The 15,380-nt window shown below is 52.9% G+C and overlaps 3 protein-coding genes across 3 annotated transcripts; 1 reads left to right on the top strand and 2 right to left on the bottom strand.

Moving 5' to 3' along the window:
• Positions 1-2,642: 2,642 nt before the first annotated feature.
• Triagg1_3411 (uncharacterized protein) lies at positions 2,643-3,763 on the bottom strand (the record flags this gene model as incomplete). The annotated part of the gene is made up of 3 exons (XM_062897701.1): positions 2,643-3,028; positions 3,082-3,521; positions 3,594-3,763. The coding sequence occupies 3 exons, from the start codon at positions 3,761-3,763 to the stop codon at positions 2,643-2,645; spliced, it is 996 nt and encodes a 331-aa protein (XP_062757400.1).
• Positions 3,764-7,888: 4,125 nt separating this feature from the next.
• On the top strand, positions 7,889-11,483 carry Triagg1_3410 (uncharacterized protein; the record flags this gene model as incomplete). The annotated part of the gene is made up of 2 exons (XM_062897700.1): positions 7,889-10,176; positions 10,250-11,483. The coding sequence occupies 2 exons, from the start codon at positions 7,889-7,891 to the stop codon at positions 11,481-11,483; spliced, it is 3,522 nt and encodes a 1,173-aa protein (XP_062757399.1).
• A 573-nt stretch (positions 11,484-12,056) lies between these two features.
• Triagg1_3409 (transcriptional regulator family: Fungal Specific TF) lies at positions 12,057-15,128 on the bottom strand (the record flags this gene model as incomplete). The annotated part of the gene is made up of 5 exons (XM_062897699.1): positions 12,057-12,736; positions 12,797-12,849; positions 12,956-13,609; positions 13,670-14,090; positions 14,153-15,128. 5 exons carry the CDS (start codon positions 15,126-15,128, stop codon positions 12,057-12,059), a joined length of 2,784 nt encoding a protein of 927 aa, XP_062757398.1.
• Between the last annotated feature and the right edge of the window lie 252 nt (positions 15,129-15,380).

Below are 15,380 nucleotides of genomic sequence, written 5' to 3'. Positions count from 1 at the left end.
CAGAATTAATCGGCATTTTCCTGATTAAGTAAGAAAAGACCGCACGCAGACTTAGAAACATAGCATTGGAAATATGTAATACATATAGGTTACATGGCAAAATGAACCAATCCAATTATACATATCACAGAAGCATGGGAAGAACAGAGCCAAAAGCTACGTAGCAGTCAAGGTTCTACTCATTTACAATATTAGCTATTAAACATTACAATAAATGCATTCTAGTACCAGCCGTATTCACAAACATGGCTTTCCTCAAAAATGCTGCCCCTTACTATCTACTTTTGTTCCTGTTCCTGAGTTGCTCCCTTTTCACCTCCATCGGGGACCGCTGCCGATTTGCGTGATCTCAACTCGTCCCAGATAATCAAGCCCACCCAGATGGGTAACAATATGCCTGCAATCACATAGTTTCTGACATAAGAGTGGGTGTGAATAATCACATTCTTTTTGGCCAGCTGGAAGCCCAATCCAGAGTTAATTATGCCCGTAACGATGGCGACTCGTCCTATCCAGCGGTGCACGTAAGCAAATATGCTCTTGCGACCGGTTCTCTTGAAATATCGATGCTGCAAGATACCCAGGATTGGCTGAAAGAGTATGAGTGTGCAGACGACGATGAAGCCTATGATGCAATGCGCGTGTACAGGATTATGGAGATATCCTACGAATTTGGCGACCCTGATGCCGAGAGCCATGCCGCCAATCATCATGAGGAATGCTATGATCTGGATGGGTGCGTGCATAGCCATGATTTTGTTTCGGAGATAGGTGTTTCTTAGATAAGGGATCTGGTCGATGGGGAGGTGGACGGAGATTGCTCCCAAAGGATAAAGGACGATGAAGACGATGGACATGATGCACGCATGTCCATTTCGTTCTCGATTCCAGACTCTGTAGGTTTCTCTCTTTTCGAATGAGTGAACATCTCTTTCTTCAACTTGATTGTGAATTTCTTGCGCCAGGACCAGGTTTGACGCTGGACAGTTGTCAACCATTAATTCGTGATGGGACACTCGTTCGTCCGACACTTACCAAGTAGTATCAAGAGAAGCGCCGACAATATAGCACGTAAGTGTCGCGTCATAATTTCTTGTTTCTTTTTTATTATTGGATTCGTATATGGACAACTTGATGAAGCTCGTGTCCAGCATCTCTTGTTATTGATCATGGTAGAGCAGCCGAGTCTTTAATACAAGCTATTCAAGCCATTCAAGCCGTTTGATCCGTCCCGATTAGGTGAGCTGCCATAAGACCGGCTCTTGTGGCGTCAACTTGTCACACGTGCTGCCGGAGGTACAACAGCCCGAGATACAGAAATAGAAATGCTTCGGGAGGACTATTCAGCCGTAGCGGCTCTAATGACGCTTACAAGTATAGGCGATGGACTCTCTGCTTCAACTCTCCAGAGTCACACGCCACACTTAGATCTGATCTCGAGCTCAGTGATTCGTCCTGTTTTTTGGGCCTTGCCTGGCTTTTCAATTAAGCTCGTTATCTCGTGGGCCGTATTTCTTTTCCACGTCCCGAGTCTAGACGACATCAATTTTCATCGGGTTTACAGGTCCCGCCGACGGTCGGTTGAAGAGGCTCAAGACATTCGACCGATTTACTCAGATTTTCAAAGCTTCAATGACTTTTGGTGTTGGTCATTTGCATTTTAAATCGCGGCAAATTCCGAAGGGCACTGTTGAATCCAAATGTTTGCCCGCACTGATATGTACATGTTAGTAGCATCATGATATAAGCTTTCTACCTTAGTAGTACCTACTAGTATTCAACATGCAAATACACGATTCATCATCCCCGGCCATCTTTTTGCATCGGTTATTTCGTCAGTTTGCTCCCAAAATAGTATTGGGTTCATTCGCGGGATCAGTGGCGTGGACATTGTGTAAGGCAAGCTGTAACAATTCGTTGCCCGGCATGTCCGGTAATTACAAACAAGACATATTAATTAGCCATATACAGATTCTATTGATACCGCATGAAAATAAATCCATGCAAAGTCATGGTATGCTGACCTCATTCAGCATATTCCCTCTGTAATCTCTCAATATGCTGTAAATGTGCCTGTTCTTGCTTCGGCGGGTTATCATGTAGAATCTAATATGGAAACTATGGGATTTAGCAGCCTTTTGTTAACTGACTCTTGAGTGGCATACTGATGCCCGTGTGTACCGCTGCCCTCTCTCAGAGTCAAAGTTTATCGCATCATATCAGTGGATAAAGCCATAGATATGTTGGATGTAACTGAATATGAGTACCAGTGCCACAAACACTTAGAAGCCGTTGCGGCATCTTCTTTTCAGTGAGATTCTCCGACAGGTCGAGGAAGATCTTTGTGTTGGCTTCAAGGGTAGCACCATCAAGCTCTAGGATTTAACTACTGGGCAATATCGACAGACATTTAGAGGGTACACCTAAATGCTCATTAGTGACTCTCTTGCAAGGTTCTACTCCGTTGGTATCCGGCTCTTCTGACGACACTGTCAAATTTTGGTAAACCGGGAGAGCATTATCTTGTTTGAAGAATAATAGATGTGAGACTAGTCTGAATCGTCAGCAGCAATAGGTCGTAGTCCTGTTGGCCGTCATCATCACATGTCAACGAAGCATTATAGTCATTGGCAGCTAATTCGCTACTCGATTTGCTCATCCGGATTCGTTTCTTGAGCACCTTCCACCCGCTGCGGCCTAACCACTGGCTTAATCTCCTGCGCCACTCCCAACCAGAGGAGGTCAGGGCGGCTATAGTGTCCCGTGCAATCGGCAAACATCTTGCTCACTATCAGTTCGTCCATGTTCAAATTTGCGTAAACGATGCCCTCCGTTGCCTCCTCGATGAGATCCGTTATGCGCCGACCGTCTGGACCAAAGATGGTTGAATGACCTCCGCCCGGACTCGACATGAGCGCCCCTCCAGCTGTGCTTAATAACTTGATTCCGTCTTCTGTAATTACCGTGGTGCAGTGTAGCACGAATGTTCCGGATTCAATGGCGTAGGTGCGGGAGAGCGTTTTACAGCCTTGTATCGATTAGCAAAGCCCGACTGAGGTGAAAGAGAAAGACTATGAATACCTTCTGCGGTCATAGACCACGGGATGGGATCTCCGACTTCTGAATTCAAAGGAGGCCAAATAGCAACGTGAATCTCCTCGTTCTGTGCTATGGTGTTGTATTTCAGTAGTGGCTGAATGTGTTCCCAGCATGCCAATGAGCCAACGCGACCAAACGGGAGCTCTGCCACGCTCTGCAAACAATGGCCAGAGGCATCTCCGAACACAGTGCGCTCCATGTGGGTAGGCTTCATCTTTCGTCGATGGACTTTGATCTCGCCATCAGGTCCAATGAGGACATTGGCAATGTAGAGCGAGTTGTTGCTGTTCTCCGAGAAACCCAGCGAGACGGCAATCCCATGTTCACGAGCGCACGCCTGGACCAATTCCATTTCTGGTGAGTCCAAGCGGAGAGAATTTTTGATGTAAGCAACGTTGAGGTCAAAGTCAACCGGCCGACTCCTATCATCGAGATACCATTTAGCTCTTCGCAACCTTTGAAAAAGTTACGCGTGATGACTTCTCAAAACTAACCAAATCCAACAAGGGTAGCCTGGAACCCAAGTCTCGGGGAAGGCGACAAGCTGAGCATTATTCGATGCAGCCTCTGCTATAAGCCTGCACGTCTTTTCTATAGTCGCCTGGAGGTTTAGCCAGACAGGCTCAGCCTGAGTAACGGCGACACGGACAACGCGGTCAGGCATGCTGAAGTGGCCTTGTCTCTATGAGCCGTTAACAGCAGCTGATTATTATTCTGCGATGGCCTTTTTAGCGTTTCTGATTGCTGATTACGGCACTTGGGTAGCTAAAATGTGATGAATTATAACCGCCGATCAAGTGTGGGCTTCGATTTGACGTTTGAGTGAATATTGAAATCTCAGATATGCCATGATCAGGCAAGTATACAATATTGGCTTCACTGAGGTCATCACGAGATAACCCCGCCAAACCCCTCATTCTACCTAGGTAGTCTACGAGAACTAATGGATTCCGATGGTGGTACAACACGCCGGAACCTGTACACCGGCGTGATATGGCTCCAGAATGCGATAGGTCGACGCCGTATCGCCGGAATCAACCGAGCGTATGGCACTGACCCCGCGCGGTTCTGACAGAGGATTGATTGCAGTCCTGCATTAGAATAGCTTCGTAGCGGGTCTGGCGTACAATCCAGAGTCGTGCCATTCTACCGAGCGTCTATAATAGTCTATAGTAACTCTGTGTGAATATTGGAAATGGTGTATCATGTGATGCAGACATTTGTGAGGGAAAAGGTGAAGCCTTGGCCGAGATAACGACAGATGCTATCAGGGGGGGGGGACATGGTAGGGACAAGATGGGAGCAGTTGGCGAAGAGATATGAAATAACAGTGATAACGGCTACATGTGATCAGAGAGCCATAGTGCATCAAATTACATTACATTGGACGCATTAATTGACAACCATCGTCCAAAAGATCATACACAGGTGGATTATTAAGGATGATGACACCAACAAGTCTCCAAGGTCGGCTGCATGTTTTTAGGAATCCGTATACCGGGATTTGTACTAGGTTGTCTCGGGAGTGTGAGCAGCCCACGTAAATTGCGTCTGAAGGAGTGTCTGATTGCCACTGGTGCCAATCGGTGATGCCCTCATTCGGATGGCGCTCCCTCACCTAACCTAGAGGTAGACCACATTTACGTGGGGTCCGTCTCTCTGCAGTAAATGCAATATCAGCGACTAATTTGACAGGATGAGGGCATTCCAAGACATATTATAGGCATTGGATACTTTTGGCAGCAATTACTACAAACACATGCAATAGAAATCATGGGATGGTCACTCGTTGCGGGCTGGCTGGGGATGATGCCTGGATGCCAAATCAAACCAAACCACCAAAGAATGGAACTGAATCAAGATGCCATCCAGCTAGCATTCGAGCCCAACGCAACGCAACGCAACGCAAACCACACCACAAAACACTGCACGCGCCCGCTTTTTGTTACACGCATTGCATCCGCCGCGACACAATGTGCATGCACAGCACAGCACACAGAATAAATTGCGTGCCCCATCGACTCACATGCATGCAGCCTGTGATGTTACGACCCGGGTGCTTTACACCGCCAGAACGACCACCACCTCACACACTTCTGCCGATTCTGCCCAATTTTCAATGGATGTTCTCTCTCTCTCTCGCGCTCTCTCTCTCTCTCTTTCTCTCTTAGATACATCCACCTCCTCACCTCACCTCCATTTTTTATTTGGAGAGAGGGGGAGGGAGTGGATTCCCAGCCAGCCCGAGACCCTCCCGTCCATGTCTGGGAAATTTTCTTTGCACGTGCCTGGTCCTCTTTTCTTTTCTTTTTTTTTTCCTTTCTTTTTTTTTCTCTTAGGGTTTCTGGACACGTATGAATATATGGACGGGTTATCTCTGCATATTAACCCCATGTAGTTGGGGGCCGGCCAGGGGTTCGGGTTCCAGGTCTGGGTTCTGGTCCGGCATGTCATCGAATCCCAACGGACCATCATCAGCGCTGACGTGAACGGGCGAGCGAGCGTGTGAAAGTGAAGCTGTGCCGTGCTGGATGCAGTCGTCTCTGCCGAACCCCCCATTGCCCCGAATCGGGGCGTCTGGTCCAGCGGTGAAGGGGGGCAAGCAGCAAGCAGACTCAAGGATCAAGGCAAAGGGCAAAAGGGCCAAAAGGGTCCAGCCAGTCCAGCGCCATGCGGCCCGACGCTGCCACTCGGTTATAATGCGTGCATGATGTCTGCCTTAGCCCGTCCAGCGCATCGACGTCTGATTGCGACGGGGGTCCCCTGGTCCGGTCCGGTTCCTGAGGGGTTCAGGTTGTTTGCGAGCGAGCGAGCCGGTGCGACGTCGAGGCTGGGTCAGATCGCGGGTCCTTTGTCACACACGATTTCTTGTTGCGCTCTGGGAGGGAGCCGGGATGGAGATGGACGAAATCACGTCGGATCAAACCAATGGGTGGCATTTGAGATGTGGAATCTGGATGAAAGAAAGAAGGTGAAGCTTCATCAATCATCAGCTTGTTGACCGTGATGATGCTGCCTTGTCTTTTTGTATCCCCAAGTTTACCCCTTGTCTTTTCTTCTTCTTCTTCTTCTTCTTTTCTTTACTCTTTGCTTTTTTATCTTCTCGCGCGTGGAGCCATTTTCTTGTTTGAGCTTCAACTGACCGTGGCCACTCATTGAGCCATTTCCCGGCTGAGGTGAGGCACGCACTCGTAGGTACATACTCGTAACTGTAGCCCAACGACGTGCAGACGCTGCTTTGTCGTGTCGTGTCGTGTCTTGTGTGTCTTAGTGCCGGTGCATGTATGTAATCGTCATGGATACATGTACAAGCAATGGATTCCAGTGATGCAAAATACTTTTGCCTCTATAAATACCCATCAAATGACGGCGATGGCTTCAAGCCTCGCAGCACATGTCATGTAGCTCTTCGCAGCCGCCAGGTAGCTCCTCGCAGCAGCGCGGGCGGGCGAGTACCTTGCCAGCGGTGCCCTGTACTCGCAGAATAGCCTATCGGCACGCCTCTGGCAGCTTCCCCGCATAAAGCTCCTGCGTTGGCGCCAAGCAAAAACTTGCCCCGGGATCCGCGCCCACTAGCTCCAAGCCATTGAATTTGAACCTTTTTGATTGCCGCCTGTTTCATTGTCTTGGTGTCTTTTTGTTTTCCGCCATTCACGACGCCAAAAGGAAAAAAAGGAGAGAATATCTGGTGAAGAAGCGGGATTCAAACAAGGGGGAGAGAGAGAAAGAGAGAGAAAAAGAAGAAGAAGACTTTGGCGGACACTTGCAGCTATTCCCAGCCACCTCCCCCCTCATACTCGCATCTTATATCTGGCCACCGATAACAGCGACATCTCGTCAAGACGAGCAAGATCAGCATCCATGTCCATGTCCATGGCCGGCACACATCAATCGTCCATCACCACCGCACAGGAACCAAATCAAAACAACAACAAAACAAACAAACCGGCAGACCACCTACCTACACTACGCCACACACTACATACACTTCCACACCAACAGCGACTCCCGGCTGCTGCATCCCACCTATCCTGGTTCCCCCCCCCACCGCACCGTCTCCTGGTCCGTCTGTCTCCCCCTCACCAAATCCAAAGCGTCCTCGCGCATCTCGTTACTCCAGCAAGGGGGAGCTCGGATCCCTGCGCGGCTGACTGGCCTCTGCCGTGCGTGTCACTCATTTTTCTCTCTCTCTCACTTGCACATCTCCAAAAACCGCCTTCTTTTCTTCCTTCTACGAGCACTGTCATCGTTCCCCAGAAAAGTGGACTTTTGTCACCGTTAAAGCTGGATTGTGGCCTCTCGGGCGAAACAAAGGGGCGCTTGCCGAGCTCAAGGTTTTCTAGCGCAGGCCGTCGCGTGCTGTCAGTGGCTGGCACACTTTTTATTTTTTTTATTTTTTCCCCAGCCGGTTTGTTTGCATTGGATCGAGGCGTTCTGAGACGGGTTGAGTGAGAGCATTCGCATCTGGCGCGCTTAGCCCACCTGGCCTCTCACCCCCGGGAGCAGAAATTCGGCTCGACGCCCTGCCAGACGGCAGCTGCCGGGCGCAAGCCCACAGGCGAACTGCAGCGGTACGAGGACGATACAGAGGCTCCGACTTCTGTTGCCCAGCTTCTGTCCCTCGCAAGCCCGAAGCTGGCCAAGTCATTGACTCGCCTCCCGTCGACCTCTTGACCTGCTGTCCGTCCATTCCTCACGCAACGGGGGCGGCAGCTTCAGCCCATCTGAGGCCAAGATCAGCTCCGCCCGGGTCGGAATTTTCGAGCTAAGTAGCTAAAACTTCGGCACGATGGATCCAAGACGGTCGCCAGCTCTCTACAACCACAACCACAACCACAATTACAACCACAACCGCCATCACGCCCGACCGCATTTTCCTCTGCCCCCGAACTCGACGTCGGCGTCGACCTCGTCAGCAGCACCGCCGCCAGCCTCGCATCGCATCGCCAGCCCTGCTTATGCCCACCAGCGCCGCACCTCGGACGCGCCCTACCGCCCTTCGCACGTCCGCGACTATCCCGAGCCCAGTCATTCGCGTGCCCAGAGCGCCTCGTCGCTGCCCACCGCTCGCGAGCTGAGTCGCAACATGCCGCCGCCCACGTCGCCTCCCCAGCAGCCGGGGATGCAGCAGCAGCATCAGCAGCATCCCATGTCGCAGCATCACCAGCAGCCTCACCCGCCCCAGCCTCATGCCATGACCTACGGGCCACCGCCACCGCGGCCTCCCCCCGTCGCCGTCGGACCACCCAGCGCCTTTCCTTCAGGCCGTGAGCTCCCTGCTCTGGGATCCATCGCGCGCGCTGGCTCGGCGTCTGGCGGCAGCTCCATGTCTATTTCGTCCATGCTCGGCGGCCCGCCACCAGCCTCGCGAGATGCTCAACCTCCCTCGACTGCCCAGCAGTACGCATCGCACTCGGCCCCGACATCTGCCTCCACCTCTGGCCCTGGCTTTGCGGCATCTATCCAGGCTTCGCCTCGAATGCACTCTGCGTCATCCGAATACCCTCCCTTTCGACGGCCCCAAACCCCCGAGCTTCAGCGACCGTACGACCCTCGAGCTGGCACCGCGCCATCCCCTCGAGGTCCCTACGCCACGACCCCCGACGTACAACGATACGGCACACCGCAGCAGCAGCAGCCTCCCTATCACTCGCGACACCCCTCGAGCTCGACCGACCCGTCACGAGACGCGGCAAGACTGCCTACAGCACCGCCGCCTCCTGGTCAAAATAATGCTCAGTCGAGGCCGTACGGTGGCATGGCGCCTCGGCCGATGGAAGTCGGGAGGGTGCCCGGTCCGGAGGACGCTTACGGCCGTCGGGAGGAAATCGCGCGGTCAGCAGCGGGCCTGGATTACGGTGAGAGGGCTGGCCTGAGGCCTTATCCGTACGATGATCGCTACAGGGCAGAAAGGGAAAGACAAAACGCCATCGGACTAGAGCAGCAGCAGCAGCAGCAGCAACAACAACAACAACAACAACAACAACAACAACAACAACAACAACAGCAGCAGCAGCAGCAGCAGCGAGAACGAGAAGGGAGGGAGCGAGCGTATTCTGGTGGTGACCCGAACCGACATCCGCTGCCGCCGCATGACCAGGCGCATCGCGAACCCCCGGTACATCAATCTGCCCCCTACGGCGCACCCCCTGCTGAGCTCCTCGACCGGCGCGATCCTCGGGACCCTCGCTGGGGGCGACCGGAAACCGAGGCGAGCTACAGGCCCGCGCCCATGGACCACCAGCGGCCACACCCAGACTATCCTCCTGCCTCTGGACCCTATGCGCCTCATAGCTCTTCAGCGTATCCGACAGCGCCTCCTGAGAGATTCCCTCCAACCTCCCACCCAGCGTATCCTCAAAGCTCAACTGGCGCTGTTGGCCCACCTCAGCCTCACGAGTCTCCAGACAGAGCCCGAATGGAGCTTCACCACGCCCAGCAGCAGCAGCAGCAGCAGCAACAGCAACAGCAGCAGCAACAGCAACAGCAACAACATCAGCAACAGCAACAGCAGCAGCAACAGCAACAACAACATCCTAGACCTCGACCTCTTGACGATGTGCCTCCGCCTCATTCGTCGGCGCCTTTTGGTGGTGCCGTTGGACATCACCAGTTTGACCCGGCGCGGAACAGAAATGTCGACGACCCATCCGGACCTGGCATTCACCAGCGCAACCTGCTGGCCATCCAGGAGATTAACCGCAAAGGGCGCGTATCCCCGCTCCCGCAGGCCGTCCAGGGTGCGCAGCCCCAGCAGCCAGGCCCCGCTGCAGAACCAGGCATTAAGAGCGAGTTTGGTCGCATGTTTGCGGGCATTGGCAGCGGCGTGAGCTTGGGCGGCTTGTCCAGCCCCATCACCTCGGCCCCGGTGCCGTACGTCAACGCCGCGCTGGCCAAACGAGACGAGATGGACAGCCAAGGTCCGGATGCCGCACCAGACGGCGCGACCAAGGGCGCAAGGGGCAGAAGACGCAAGCACAATACAGACGAGAGTCGTGATGATGATAGTTCAGGCAGATTGACGCCGGTAGGACGTGGCACAAAGCGTGCGAGGGGCCATGGCCACCACCACCATCAGTAAGTTTTGTTTTGAACTTTGGATTAATCCGGGCAGCGGCATAAAAAGTCTAACCACGCATGTTTTCCATAGTCACCACCACCACCATCACCACCACGCACCCGAAAGCGCCGCCTCTCCGACAGTTGCAGTAACCACGTTCAAGAACTTCAAGGGCGCCGCACCGATGGAATCACCGACCGAAAAGATGCCGAACGCTGCGCATCATCACCATCACCACCACCATGCGTCGCGACCCGCGCAACCAGCCCAGGCCCCGAAATCTGCCCAGAGCCCCCCGACTGCGATCCCGTCCAAACCGCGAACCATTGTATCGTCCAAGGCTGTTTTGGAGCAAGTCGCTGGCCATCCCCGTCACCACTTGGGCGACTTCATCTACCAACCAGACCTGAAGGCGGGAAGGCTACTCCCCAGTACTCCCACACACCGCGGCTTCTCGTCAAATCCGAAGCCATTGCCGCTGGAACTGATCAAGGGCAAAGAAAACTGCACTCTGACTGTCAAAGTATCGCGCGTTCACCTGTCTTCGGTTGCTCGAGAGGAGATTACCGCCAGGGCATTTCTTTGGGGCACGGATGTTTACACCGACGACTCGGACGTGGTTGCGGCATGCATTCACGGGGGATGGATCAAGGGAGAATGGACCGAGGATGTCGATACGTCTCTGCTGGATCTGGAGCAAGGTCTCAATGGCGAAACGAAGCGGCGAAAGGTTAAGAACCCGGAGAACGAGCCCGTCAATGCTACCTCTGAAGGACTCATCTCCGCCCCTCCCGTCGCAGGCCCAATGCCCATCCCTGCAGAGCGCGACCTGCACGTGAATGTTTTGATACTGCCTCGACTCGTTAAGTACGCCCCATCCACGCGATACGGAATTACCAGCCGCGAGTTTGGCGGAGAATATGGATCACGGCACGCCGTCCACGATGGCCTGAGCTACATGGTCAAGAGCATCCGCTGGGTGCAAAATGGTGCCCAGCCCCAAGCCAGACTTCGCGGAAAAGGCCGACGAGAGCGCATGAGGGAGCAGGCGGCCAACTATGTGATGATTACGGGAATGGGCAAGGCTGATGATATCTTGGACGGCAAGCCCAGTCTGGGCAGCGAGATCTCCGGCAACTGGGGGAAGAGAAAGAACGCGGATGAAGTTCCCGAGGCTAAGCGCCGACACAGCGAAGGAGACAAGGAGAATCAACCTGACGAAAAGATGAGCGACACCCACTCTCAAGGGCACGACCAGGATAAGGATGTTGAGATGCGAGATATGGGAAATGAAGAAAAGGCGGCAACGGCTGAGGAAAAGTAATTTGGTTTCTATTTTCTTCTTCTTCTGTTAATTATTGATCCTTTTTTTTGTTCCATTGTCATGACGATCTGTTCAAGGGAAGGCTTCTGCTCTAACTATGGGATGGGATGGGGATGGGAATATCCCCCTTGGGAGAGGGAGGACTCATATATACGGGCTTTTGTATTTTGGGCGGACAGCAAAATAGCGAGGGGCAAATGCTTTGATTTTTTTTTGGGAGTGGACCAGGATGTGGCGGCCATTTTATATCCGGAGCTTCGCTTTTTTCTCTTTCTCTTTCTTTTTTTCTTTTGAAGTTTTTTCTTCTCTCTCCTCTCTGGGACATGAAAGAATACCCCCTCTACTCATCATGATGCGTGGGATAGTAATAGTACATGCTTCAGATTCTATAGTTGTAATGTACAATTCGTCGCTGCGTGCGGCGCTGGTATCTCCTCGCGGTTTGATCCTTTCCATCTTACATCCTTTTTCATCTCGTGGTGCCTCTCTTCCCTTTGTGCTGTAGATCCCCCCCTCTCCTTATTCGAATCTAAAAGCTTCGTTGGAATCGTCTTCTGTACCTCAAAACCTTGCTCAGAAATCCGTCACCCTGCCATTATAGCTCCAATCTCCATCGCCACCCCACCGCAAAGGCTCGTTCTTGGGACCGCCGACCTCGCCCGTCTTGGGATTCGTATCGCCCTCGAATTCCGGTGGCGCGCCGCGGAAGAGGCCCTGGTTGAGCGTATTCGTGTCGTCTGTCTTGACTGAATTTTGCGTCGATGAAGCAGAAACAGAAGAAGAAGAGGAAGCGGTTGTTGTGTGGCGAGGAGTTTCGGTAGAGGGGGGAGTCTGAGTTGTTGAAGCTTCTTGGAAGGCGGAGGACACGGCGGCGGCGCGCTGGAGGCGTTCGAATTCGGCTTGTTGGGCGGCGGGGAGTTTTGGGGGGGATGGGCGGGAGGAGAAGGATGATGATGGGCGGGTTGTTGTGAGGAAGATGTTGCGGAGGGGGAAGGGGAGGGGGAGACGAGGGCGGAGGAAGGGAGGCATTGTGATTGTTTGTTGTTGTTTGTTATTCGGTTTGGTTTGGTTGAATGTTGAGTGCTGAGTTTGGGTTGAGTTGAATTGGAGCTTGTTGGTTGTGAGTTGGGAGTTGTTGTAGGTTGTGATTTGAAAGCTGAAAGATGGTTGATGACGAGATGGAAAGAGACGGAGCTGATAGCCGAGGTTTAGGCTTGGTGGGGTGTGTTGGTTGTTGGCGTCGAGGGGTGGCTCTACGATGTTTACACGGCTCATCATAGATAGGTACGATATGGGAGGATGAGATTAACTACCAATAAAGAGAATCGTACGAATCCTTGTAACTTCACTCCAAGAGCAATCGACTCTGGATCTTTATGTTAAATCAAGCACATGAATAACCCAACACGCTACGCACAAACTCATATATCCATGTACACATACAATTGAATCCATCACGCATCTTCACTTACACGCTTCCACCTCCCTCCGGCCGCAACCACTCAAACGTATCCAGCAAATCAAAACTGAAAAACGAATTCAAATCCGGCGACGACAAGTCCATATTCCAATGCCCCCCCTCATCCAACATGTTCGTCTGCACCGGCGCCTCCAACGCCTGCTCCAACACCCTTCTCACAACCTTTTTAATACGAAAGCAAATGTCAGCATTCGGCGACGACGGCATCACCCAGTCCAGAAACGCCGCCAGCATCCCGAGCTTCTCCACGATAATGGCCTTTGTGCCCGCCGCGCTCATCGTGCCGTGCGCCTTGCCCCGGAGCAGCTCCATGCACAGGATCCCGCCCGCCGGAGCCGCGAACGAGGCCGTTGTCCATTCGACGCAGTCTTCGACCGTCTTGAGCCGGTTTTGGTGCGTCCAGAAGAGATGGGCTAGCGTTACCATCTCGAGGCTGATTTCGAAGAGCCGGGACCCTGCTTCTTCGCTGTCTTCTTTGCTGAGGAGACGCTCGATGAGGAAGAGGTTTTGCAGGTGCTCGAGCCAGATGAGGAGTTTTGCGTACAGGTCCTTGCCTGAGACGGCTGGGTTGTTGAGGTCGTTGTGTGAATAGAGTATGCAGGGTGGGAATTCGGCAACGATTTGCATCTCTCGCTTCTTCAAATTCCTGGACATGGTTAATGGCGAATTCTTACGGTGCTGTTAATGTGTGATTTCGTAAACTTACAAAAGTGCCGTCTTGCCCCCGAAATCCATGCTTTGTAGGGCAATCTCCAGAATTTCATCTCTTACATACGACAGCATGGCTCTTGCACGCAACGTTGTCGACAGATAAATTTTGCCATCGGTGCTCCATCCATTCTCATCCACGCGGCAGTCTGTGTAATCGGCGAGGGGAGGATTGGACAATAACAACTCTTCACTCATATCCAAAGGAAGTGGCGTTGAGGAGAATCTTCTACTGAGAAATGCCGGCCGCCCGGTGAACGTGGCCGTGACCTTGTCATGTGTGAAGATGGCGGCAAATAGCTGGCGCTTGGTCTGCGTAGTGACGGAAAAGTCCTTTGGGTTGGCGTTTGGAGAGACGTGGAGGCCGAGAAACGTTGTCATGGCCATGAGGTCGCCGTGTGTCCTCCAGTACTGCATGCCTGAGAGTTGAGATGCACTTGTTAGATGAATGCTTGACAGAGAAAGCAGCGGAGCGAGTTACCTGCATCCCCAGACTCGTTGGACTCCAACAAGCTGTGACCCAAAATAAGAAAGGCCAACATGGTGTTACTATTGGACGCATCACGACTGAGCTCTATGCACTTCCACGCGGCCATCTTGTACTGCTTCACAAGATCGCTTGCGTGAGTATTGTGCAGCGTCTCGCAGTCGCTGGATATGATAGTCCTCTCAGGCAGTCTTCGAGCACCGCCCGCCCAAAAGACGTAGAGCAGGCCAAGAGACTCCCACCGCAGATTCGCCCCTGAATACTCGGCAAACCACTTTTGCGGATCTGTATGAGACTCCCCAAGAGGCACCGCGCTGTTCCGACACAGCTTAAACGACATGCGCCTGAGAAGCTCCTCGTCCCGCGCCACATGATCCAGAGTCGTCCCAAACGCCGCCCACAGGGAATCATTCAGCCACCGCCCCGAGAGCGTATTCCAGCCGCCGTAAAAGCTTGTGTAGAGCCTCGTCAGCAGCTGAGACGAAGCTTTGTCGGGAATGTGTCGCAGGGCGCCGAGAGCAAGCTCATCTAGCCGCGGGAAAACCTCTACAATCTTGAGCGGCGGCATCGTGTCCGCCTCTGATTCGCACTTTTCCGTTACCGACAAGCTGTTTTGAGCTTCTTCATAGAATGCCGAGAAACTCGTCGCGCCGAGATACCCAACGTTGCTCTCTGAGAGAGTTGCCTGTGGCGATCTGCTGACGGGGACTGACATGGAGATGGGAGAGCCGTTTGCGGCCTGCGGTCTTAGAGATGGAACGGCGGCTGATCCCGACAAGTTGGTGTGGTTGTGCTGCTGGCCCGGCTGAGCCAGATAGACGCACTTGTCTGATACTCCTCCGCGGCGACATCGGGAGCATATGGGAATGCGGTGATCGCAGGCGACTTTTCGTCTTCGGCAGGGCTCGCAGGCCTGTGGGCGGCCGTTTTTGCGCCTGGGAGCTCCCGTGAGGGCGAGGTTTCCGTCCATGGCTGGTGTGATGCCGAGATGAGATGAGCTGAGATGTGATGAGATTCTCACTGAGTCTGAGGTTGCTCACTTACTTGAACATGGTATCATCGGCTTCATAATCCGAGATTAGTCATCTGTTCTTTAGCGTTGATAGAGGTTAAATGTGCTGTGTCAACGGGGTGATTTACTGCGATGTAATTCGATTGAGATTACCCGGAGCTTGGTAGCAGTGAGAAATTCCCATAATGATTTTGAGGTTTTCATCGTGTG

The sequence above is a fragment of the Trichoderma aggressivum genome, assembly GCF_033847375.1.
Source record: "Trichoderma aggressivum f. europaeum strain CBS 100526 chromosome Unknown scaffold_010, whole genome shotgun sequence".
NCBI classification, from domain to species: Eukaryota; Fungi; Ascomycota; class Sordariomycetes; order Hypocreales; family Hypocreaceae; genus Trichoderma; species Trichoderma aggressivum.
This window is presented reverse-complemented; position numbering and strand designations above follow the sequence as displayed.